A 10,714-nucleotide genomic window follows, 5' to 3' on the forward strand; every position below is an offset into this window, starting at 1 on the left:
AGTTATATAGTGGAGAAGTGGGTCAGCCCCTCAGAGGACTGAAGAGCAGCCACACACACATACACACACACAGCCTTCCCACAGATTACACACACACAACCTTGCCACAGACTACACACACACACAGCCTTCCCACAGACTACACTCAAACATCATAAACACACTCTTGTCACCAGTGTCTGGTTGTACAAAGAACAGCGAGGCCGCTCAAGAGGTTACCATGGAAACGAGGGTGAAAGAACATGTGGTAGTTATTCGCTGGAGAGAGACACAAATATCAGTAGTTCCACCCTAACCCCCTCTCCTCCGCCCCCTCTCCTCCCTCCCCCTCTCCTCCCTCCCCCTGTCCACCTCCATCCCCTCTCTTCCTCCCTCTCTCCTCCCTCCCCCTCTCCTCCCTCCCCCTGTCCTCCTCCCCCACTCCTCCGCCCCCTCTCCTCCTCCCCTGCCCTCCCTACCCCTCTCATCCTCCCCCTCTCCCTCTCTCTTCCTCCCCCTTTCCTCCTCCCCCTCTCCTCCCTCCCCCTCTCCTCCCTCTCTCCTCCCTCCCCCTCTCCTCCCTCTCTCCTCCCTCCCCTTCTCCTCCCCCTCTCCTCCTCCCCTGCCCTCCCTCCCCCTCTCCTCCCCCTCTCCTCCCTCCCTCTCTCCTCCCTCCCCCTCTCCTCCCTCTCTCCTCCCTCCCCTTCTCCTCCCCCTCTCCTCCCTCCCCCTCTCCTCCCTCTCTCCTCCCTCCCCTTCTCCTCCCCCTCTCCTCTCGTCAGCCCTGTTCAGAAACATGGCCACTCTTCATAGTCTACTCTGTGCCGTCGCCTGGTTACCGTGGGAGATAACGTGATGTGCCCTGACTGATGCAATCACTGTACCTCAACGAGCACCATGGTTACAGAATCATAACTGGTCAGGGTAAAGGGGTTCAAAGAGTAGAGAGAGGAGACAGTTGTGACATCTGAGACCCCAGTGAGCCTTTGGATTGTTCGACAGTAACAACCTGCAGAATATAACCTTATGCTGGAACATACTTGGGACTGAGAATCAGAGTTTCAGATTCCTTCAACGTCAAAACAAGATCCTTATATGAGTTCGTCCCTGACCCCCCCCTAGCCCACACACCCCTCCCCACCCTCCAAACCTCACACCCCACCCCCCTCCCAAATATGGACGTCCTCTTGACGGCTGGTTATTTCTGTGGCAGTAAGTCATGGTAAAACTCTCTGACACACACTCTCTGACACACACACTCTGACACACACACTCTGACACACACACTCTGACACATGTTCTCAGGTTGTGGCCTGACAGCTGAACGTGTCAGCTCTGCTCCAGGGCTGAGTGGACTGGTACACCTGGATGTGTGTGTGTGTGTGTGTGTCACCAAACAGTATCATGTTAGACACACCTGTTGGATTGGGTAAACACACACACACACAGCAACACACACACGGCTGGACTGTCCCAGAGTAATTGACAGGAGCAACAGGATGCGAGTCAGATGCAGTCTTGCTCTACAACAGGAAGCGATGACCGGATCGGTTACCATAGCAATTGTTTTCCATAAAGACAGGCAAGTGACAGTCATAGCTATATAATGACAGACAAAATTGTTTAGTTTTTTCCCTCGAGAACACTTGGTCTGGGATCAGTGGTTGTAAGCTTCACCCACACACACCCGGGGAGAGGGGAGAAGGGAGAGGGGAGAAGGGAGAGGGGAGAGGGGAGAGGGGAGGACGACTTTCCGGCCTCAAATACTTGCCTGCCAACACGCTAGTGCTTGGCTACACACACACCTGCATGCTAGGTCACACAACCTCTCTAGATCTCTGTGTGTGTGTGAATCTCTCTCTCTTCTGTCTTCAGGTTTCTCATGTTCCAGCCTTTTATTTTCAGTTTTTTTATCCACCAGTCAGTTCATTCCCTCCCTCCCTCCCTCCCTCCCTCCCTCCCTCCCTCCCTCCCTCCCTCCCTCCCTCCCTCCCTCCCTCCCTCCCTCCCTCCCTCCCTCCCTCCCTCCCTCCCTCCCTCCCTACCTCCCTCCCTCCCTCACTCACTCACTCACTCACCCTCTCTCTCCCCTCCCCCCTCTCTCTCCCTCCTCTCCTCTCCTGGTTAATGAACTAAAGATATATATCCCATTATAAGCAGACTCAGTAACTGGGCTGGCGTATGTGAAACTGTCTCCTGGTTTCTGATCCATCCCATAATAGGCAGAATCAGTAACTAGGCTGGTGTATGTGAAACTGTCTCCCGGTTTCTGATCCATCCCATAATATTCCAGTACATTTAGTAATAAGCAGACACAGTAAACAGGCTGGTGTATCTGGGTCAAGGCAGCGCAGTAATCCTCCTAAGTGTGTGTGTGTGTGCGTTTGTGTGCTGAGTTGTATATTCTGCAGCAGATGTTTTCACCAAAACAGAAGAACCATTTCCTGTCAGCTGTTTTCTCTGCATCATCCTCACACCTCTGTCTCTTTCATCTCACTTCTCTTGTAAATGATCTCCTCTTTTGTGTCCTCTGTCCTACCAACAGCTTCACTTCTGTTCTAACCCTCTCATCCCTCCTTCACCCACATGAAAATTCTGCAAACAACCACAACAGGAAGCAGCTGATGCTCACTTCCTGTGTTCTCAGAATCCGTCACCATGTTGAGCTGTGGTCCAGATGTCAGTTGACAGCCATGCGGTTGTGTTTACAAGTATAAGGCCTTTAACTCAGCTGAACTCACACACACTGCATTCCTCACTGTCTCTTTGTCTGTCTGTCTTTCTGTCTGTCTTTCTGTCTGTCTGTCTGTCTGTCTGCCATCATTCTTCCCCTTCATCCCTTTATTCTCTATATCATGGGAATGCCTGGTCAATAGCTGCTGAAAGACATACACACATGCTCTCTCTCTCTCTCTCTCTCTCTTCTCTCTCTCTCTCTCTCTCTCTCTCTCTCTCTCTCTCTCTCTCTCTCTCTCTCTCTCTCTCTCTCTCTATCTCACACACACACACACACACACACACACACACATGCTCTCTCTCTTGCACACACATACACACATGCTCTCTCTCTCTCTCACACACACACACACACACACACACACGTACTTCCCCTGTACTGTAACACATAAGCCAGCCAACCTGATGTGTTTCTATGGGGAGGGTAGAAGGTTTGGGCAGATTACTAGATTGTTTCATCAGACGGAAGGGTGTGTATGCATGTTTGTGTGTGTGTGGGCACAGGGAGGGGGGGTTGTATTACAAGACTTGCTGACAATGACAAGTATGATAATAGTTCAACAAGTGTTGCAACAGTAGAACAGGGACAGCAGGTTCTGAAACTGCAGGAGTTGTAAAACTAGAACTGGTTCATAAACGGTACCTGGTTGTGCCAGCTGATCACATGATCATAAACACTGGAACTATGAACAAAAATAACAAAAATAACTCTGCAGTCTTAAATCATAAGAAAAGTGTTTATTCAGCCTAATCTCGGAGATGTGTGTTCCCATTCGTCTCTGCAGGTGCTGAGGGTCTGGGTTGGTTATAGGTGTTGATCTGAGGACATCTGTGAAGCCCTCTGTGACATTGCATGTAAAAATGGCCACACAAATGAAATTTGTGAAGCATTTGATGTCTCGAGTCTTGAGTGTTTTCTAAAGGTGAACATGATGTGGATGACTGCAAAGCTCCTGTTGTGAATCCTGTCCTGTTGTCCTCTTCTGAGAGACAGCGCTATCAGGGTTGCCCCCCGTGTGCCTCATCAAGAAACAAGATACACACCTCCAGACCAGGTGCCCACACACACACACACACACACACACACACATACATACATGGCTGGCTCAGGTAGAATGGCTGAAGACATGCTGGGATTAACAAGCAGCACAGAAAGACCAGGATTAGCAGAGGTATGTTGCCAAGATAGGGAATCTTTTATTACAGAGAAAAAAAAACTTTTCTTCCAAAATATAGAAATCTGTACAACTTCCGCACAATCAATTTACATGAACTGTACAAATTTACAGCAGTTCATCGTGACAAACCCAAGGTAAGGAAACACAAGACAGATGCACTGACAGAAGATCACAGCTCATCTTGGGTAAGTGCAGATTCATTTTTTTCTGTTTTTCATTTTGTAAGTAAATAAGACAGAAAGAAAACTAAGGATAAGTCTTTAAGTACAGATCATGGAAACTGATATTTTTTTCACCAAAACAACTTTGGTCCTTGCCAACAATCTCATCACAAATGGCTTTATTTACGAAGTTACCTGTGGTAAAAGATGAAATACAAAAGGAACAAATCTATAACTTCAAAATAGCAATTATTGGCACTTCCCATGTGTCATGTTTTGTGTTCTACCAGGTGCGTTGTACAGTTACACATTCTACAATACGTACGGCAAACACTGCAGATGTGAAAGTGGCAATAATCCATCAAAGACCAGATTGACGACAACAACTAAGTCCTTCCCCTCCCTAAGAGGCCCCGCAGCAGGCTGGTATATATCATACTCAAGGGACCCGGACATTCCGGGAGAAACTTGCGTCTCAAATAAATGTCAAATAACGTCTCATATTTAGTGCATTTTATGTGTAATTTAAAACAAATCTTATTACTCAAACCCCTCTCTCAAATGAAATTTATGTGCGCAAAACGCTGAGTGGATGACAGTTTAGAGATTATTGTTAGATTATTAGATTATTATTGTGGATTTAGAGACCCCGGGCCAGTGTGTTTACAGGTGAGATAATGGGTCAAAAGAACAGGTTAAGTTCTTAAGGTTTGAAAACTGGGCGGGTTTAGGGGCGGTGGGGGATACAGCCAAAAACATGAAAGCTATGAAGTCAAGCAGAATAAAATCTGATCCAGCTCTGTCCTGCCAGCCAACCCTTTCTGCCCACCCGCCTCAACCCTGTCCATCTGGGCTCTCACCCACTCACCACACACCACTCACCCTACTCCCTGTGTGGTGTGTGTGCTGGCTGACAGACAGCTCCCTCGTCCTATCAGAGCCTTGTAAACGTTATTCAGCACAACATCTCCGACTTCAACTGCAGTGGGACCAAGGATGACATCACAGGAAGGAAAGATCCTGCATGCCCTCACTTCCTGATTCAGGACCTTTGACCCCTGTTGTCTGGTCTCTGATTTGCCCACCCCTAGTGCGTACGGAGCGCTAAGTGTGTGTGCTGGCTTGGCTCCGCCCGCCGAGGGAGGGGGGTGGGGGGCTGAGGTCTGGGGTCGGGGTTGGCTTGGAGGGGGGCCCGAGGAACTGTAGCTGCCCTGGACGAGATGTCCGTCCCTGGCCCCCCGCACCCCCCGCGCCCCCCCCACACACTCCCTGGGGGGTGGAACATGATATGTCACATTTGGTCTCCGTGCGACTAAAGGGGGTTTCGCTGGTTGGCTAGATGGCTGCATGGTTAGCTGGCTGGTTGGCTTGCTGGCTGTTTGGCTAGCTGGATGTCTGGCTGGTTGGCTTGCTGGCTGTCTGGCTAGTTGGCTGGATCTGGATGGTTTGCTGGCTGGTTGAGAGAGAGAGACACCAGAGTTTGGATGAAGGGGGAACTTCTAAAGTTGCTTGGCTGGACTGAGAGCCCTCTGAGTGGGGTTAGACCCTCCAAGACCCTGCCTCCCTCCCTGGGTGTCTGAGGGTTAGATGAGATGATCCCCCACACCACGCTGGGAAGGACAGGAAACGGAATGTGACCCTCTGTCTTCTACTCGTTAGGACTGGACAGGATTAATGGCTGGTGGAACATAGTTCAACAAGGAGGGGCTGACTAAGTTTGGTCAGGTCAATGGCTGAAAATTCAGAGCTTTAGACTAACCTCAAACCTTTAGTTATACTCCCATAACCCTCCCTCACCCCCCTATCACCCTCCTTCACCTCCCCCAGAGATACACAGTCTCTGACCCCCAGAAGAACCTGAACAGCTAGCAGAACACACTCCTACCAGAACAGCTCTGAAATGCTTCAGACTAGAACAGTGTGACAGAGCTTCAGGGTCAGAGCAGACAGATACTGTAGCGTGTAGGGGGAAGCTAACATGAAGCCAGGTCAGCAGGTGGGAAAGATGACATTGTGGTGGATGGAATGCAGGAGATTCACACAAAGGTACACATCCCATAGGCTCAGTGTCAAAGGACATTCATCGTCATCTCTGAAAAGAGCACAGAACAGGGGGGGTTGGAGGGGGACAGGGCCCCCCCATGCTACACTACACTCTATTTTGGTGATGCAGGATAATAAGTGCAAAGGGGTGATGGGGGACGATATTGGACTTGATTGTGGAGTTCAACAACATTCAAGAACCTTCTCCTAGGGAGAGCTGAGGTCCAGACACACTCTGTGTCAACACTCTGCCAACACTCGCAGTCTGGATCTCAACTTCCTCCCCAGACAGGAAGTACACCCCTGGACAAAAGGAAATCGCATTTATTTTACCACACTTAATTGTCATGGATGAAATTCAACGGATCAGTGATTCCTGACAGATTCCTTGACAGTGAAAAGAGCTTTCTGGTGAAGGTGGAGTCCGCGTAGGAAAAGTGCAAAGTCAACATGGATAGAACCTCAGTGTTACAAAGCAACAACAAAGAAAACCTTCACCCTGGGAGCCAATCACACGGGTGCTTCTTTACAGCCAGTGTCCGGGGTTGTTTTTGATTGGTAGATGTAGCTGCACCAATCCAGGGGCGTCTCCTGAGAACGATGACCCGGTCAATCCAACACCCTAACCACGGTGACAGGAGAGGAAGAAACCCAAAAATGTAAAAAAAAAATATAGACGACAGACTTCCATCACCTGGACGACAGACTTCCATCACCTGGACGACAGACTTCCATCACCTGGACGACAGACTTCACCCTCTGCTTTTTTCTCTCTTGTTTCAGTTTTTTTTCTTTCATCTGAAATTTCTTCTTTTTTTTGTTAAATCAATTTTCAATATTTAAAAGGCTGACTGGCAACAGATGACTGTCCACCCGACCGACCAATCACAGTGCGACCCTGAACCACCAGCCTCTGCGAGGGTGTGTGTGTGTGTGTGTGTGGTGTGTGTATGTATGTGCGTGTTGCATGTGTGTGTGTGTGTGTGTGTGTGTGTGAGAGGCCTCTAGCTGGACACGGTCATCATGCTGTAGGCTTTAGACGGACTGGCCCTGCTCAACCTCAGCTCCTCCTTACAGCTGATGTCCATCACAGCCCCCCCAGGCCTCCCGGCCCCCCCAGGCTCCCCGCCGACCCAGATGCCATGGTGCCCCCCGTGGGGCCAGGCCCCCCCAGAGGCCCCCCAGGCTGGGACTCATACAGAACACAGATGGAGCCGTCCTCCCCGATGCGGTAGGACACCTCAAAGGGGTCCACCCAGAGCGTGAGCTCGCTGGGCAGCAGCAGGTACAGCTGTTGGATGGACAAGCCAATGCGCTGGCCCGCCTGCCCCACCAAAGGGTCCATCTTGTGGTTGATGCGGATGCAACGGTAACCAGAGCCCTTACAAGGCCGGTCCGGGAACCAGTGGTGCTTGTACTGTTCTGGAGAGAGAGAATGAGAGAGGGAGAGAGAGAAAGAGGGAGAGCTTAGAGGTGGTACTGTTATGGAGAAAGAGGGATATGCAAGATAAGCCTGCAAATCTTTTGAAAAAGTCAAACCATACAACGGCCCTGTAAAATGTACGAACAGAAAGTAATCGGTAACTAATAACTAATTCACTGTCTGGGAGGGTGGTACTGTGTGTTTGAAACACAAGGTTCAATCCCTTGTTATCTTTAAACACTGATAGCTTTATCAACAGTCCTATCAGCACGACAGCTGGCCTTCTAACTGGAACGTCAGGAGCAGGGTGATATGACGAGTCAGGTGTCTGTAGCAGCTTGATCACAGCTGTTCTCTACACTACATGGTCAGACTTAGACAACATTATATTCACCGTTACCCTCTTACACACACTGTCGCTCTACTGCCGTATCCCATGATACCACTCCTGCATTCTCTTGTTTTCATGGCAGTGTTCCACCGGTCCTGCTGGGCTAGCCATCCCACAATGCCCTGGCCAGGTCAGCAAAGCGGTTTTCCTCTGGGTCTACGTGACTAACAGGCCTGCCATGTTGCGCAACCCCCCTCACTCACTGCACCCCCCCATCTCTAGTGGAGAACACGGAGCCACAGAACAGGGGTGGAGGCTGGTGTGGTGAGGGTGGGGGGAGGGGGGAGAGGGGGGGGTGTTTAAGACAAGGACGTGAGAGAGACAGACTGGCTGTGTGTGGTTTGTTAGTGTTACAGCTACATGATGATAATAATCTTGTTGAACAGTGTGGGTGGTGTGGTTTCCACGGTGACCTGTCCAAGTTGGGTAGGTGTCTTGACCAGAGGAGGGGCAGTAACACCCTGCTTCACCTGTTCACCTGCTTCACCTGCTTCACCTGCTTCCTGTCTCATCTGGGGCTGCTAGTCATGTCTCAGACAGCCTCCCTCTGTCTCTCCCATCTCTCTGCCTGTCTCTCTCTGGTTCTCTCTCAATCTCCCTCTACCTCCCTCTTGGTTTCTCCCCATGTCTTAATCTGTTCCGATCTCTCTGTGTCTCTCTTGGTTTCTGGGTATGGTTACCATGGTAAGGACAGTGGAGAGGGGGGGTGACCTAGTTACCCCCCCACACACACACAACCTTAGGCTCAACCTCCCTCACCCAGCCCAAACAGGAGGGCCCTTCTTCACAAACCCCTCCACTACTTCTTGTGATTAGATGTTGTTGCTCCCCCTGCTATCCTCCCCCAGTCCTCCCCCATACACTCTCTGATGGCCGCCATTTTAATTCAAGGCTGCCTGGATCTCGGCTGTTTACAAACACTCAGACTGAGGCAGTTCCCAAGCCCCGCTCTCTCCTGCAGGACTCACCAACAGAAACGGAATGGATTCAAATCATATTTCTAAGATATTCTTAAATTATACAACAATGGTAGGTTAAATAATGTGGGACGGGAATGTAAAAAATCACAATTTGTAAAGTAAGTTTGTTACAATTCTGACTGGTATAGGTTATAGGCTATGGATTTAATGGTTAAAATAAGTCAAAACCCGCTAAATCAGAAAATAGGTCATCTGGTGTTTTAGGTGCTTAGCGACAGGCTGGAGTGATCCCGCTTTAGACTGATGCACTGAGCCTCGGAAATCTCTTTCAAAACAGGAACTCTTAAATGTTTAGACAGATATTTATAATGAACAAGATAAATGTTCCGCGGTGCTAAACTGTTTTTCACCGTGAGGAGCTAATTGAACATGGGCATTAAAATAGTGTCCGTTTAATTTGGCATTGTTGTGTGTTAAATCCAGTCCAACTTGAGTTGCTTAATAGTGTCGTTTATTTATGTAAAATAAAGTTATGCGGTAAATCTGTCTAAAAAACGGGTGGTAGCCTATTCTACGCGTTGGTAATAACATGTGTATTAAAAAGGCGATTTTGTAAGTTTAGTGACACATAGCATTGTCTATGTGAAACCAAATGGTTTTGTGCGCTATATTGGACTAAATTAATTTGTCCTCCATCGTTTTCACCCAATACATGACGTAGTGTAGGGTCTGGGGACTGTCTTGCCCATTCTTGCGGAGACTCAAACGGTGCCGTAGAAATGAGCGCACTTCCTCATCTGAACAAATAAAACCAGCCTTGTGACACGTTATTACGCCGTTATTACGCTTCATTCACTCAAAGCAGTAGTTTGATACAGGCTGATACTTAACCTATTGAATGTTTTGTCGAATGGCAAAGCTTAATTTGATTAATCGGGCATATGGTGGTCTATTTTTGTCCTTCCTCCGTATGGACTGTGTTGTGAGCCTTAGTCCTGCTGTGTTTACTTTAAGAACAAAGAAAGCGATCTAAAGTCATTTGTTTAGAGACTGACAGAGTTAATATGTTTTACCACAAGTGCTACAATACTTACACAATGTTTCGAATGAGACCAAAAAATAAAAATCGTCGAAGTAGCCTATTCGATCAAGCACAGTGTATCTGTATCTCTTACCTGACAGAATATCCTGTAAACTTTGGCTGAATGTTTGAAGCTGTCGATCGTTTACGTGTCCTTTAATCCGCAAAAATCTGGACAGAAATGTGACAGCCGCACTAATCTCTGGCTTCATCGTTCCTCGAGCACAAAGGGTATGCATTGAGAAGGCAACAGCGACAACGTCCCGTTCGCTTTTTTACGTATGTCTCCAATATTTCGTTTTTCTGTCCCGTGTGGGGTAATGATCCTTGTTTTTCACGTGTTTGATTTCTCTGGCGCTTTTGCCGAGCATTTATTTTTCGAGGTAGTGAAGTTTTAAAGAGGATGTGTGCCAGGACGGTACAGTGTAGCGACGTTTGTTGTTGGTAAATAGAGCGATTTCTTGCTGCCAAGGCACGGGACCCTCCCGGGACACTTTCCTCCGCCAGAGTGAACGTAAGTGGGGAAAGAAGAGAGTTATATACCGCCCCCACCGTTGCACGAACGCGACAGAAGCAGCACCAGCAACAAAGACTCTCCAATCCGGTCCGCGCGACACCCTGACGAGCCCGTAGGAGGAGCGGACCGACAGCGTCACCGCTCTGAAAATAACCAGACCACGTGACAGAGAGAGTGACATAGAGAGAGACTGGAGAGAGAGAGAGGGGGAGGGGGGGGAGAGGCGGGACATTCACCCCCCGCGCTGCGCACAGTGAAAACAACACCTCTCCTATGATATCATAT

At 49.0% G+C, this 10,714-nt stretch overlaps 1 protein-coding gene across 1 annotated transcript; it reads right to left on the reverse strand.

Moving 5' to 3' along the window:
• Positions 1 to 3,888: 3,888 nt before the first annotated feature.
• Positions 3,889 to 10,435, reverse strand: btg1 (B-cell translocation gene 1, anti-proliferative). Its single transcript, XM_084701401.1, is given in 3 exon segments — positions 3,889 to 7,194; positions 7,197 to 7,519; positions 10,007 to 10,435. Coding segments are annotated over 3 exon segments (561 nt in total). The 5' UTR covers positions 10,152 to 10,435; the 3' UTR covers positions 3,889 to 7,101.
• Positions 10,436 to 10,714: the final 279 nt, after the last annotated feature.

Source organism: Hypomesus nipponensis, chromosome 7 (genome assembly GCF_054491055.1).
Source record: "Hypomesus nipponensis isolate SF chromosome 7, ASM5449105v1, whole genome shotgun sequence".
Lineage (NCBI taxonomy): Eukaryota > Metazoa > Chordata > Actinopteri > Osmeriformes > Osmeridae > Hypomesus > Hypomesus nipponensis.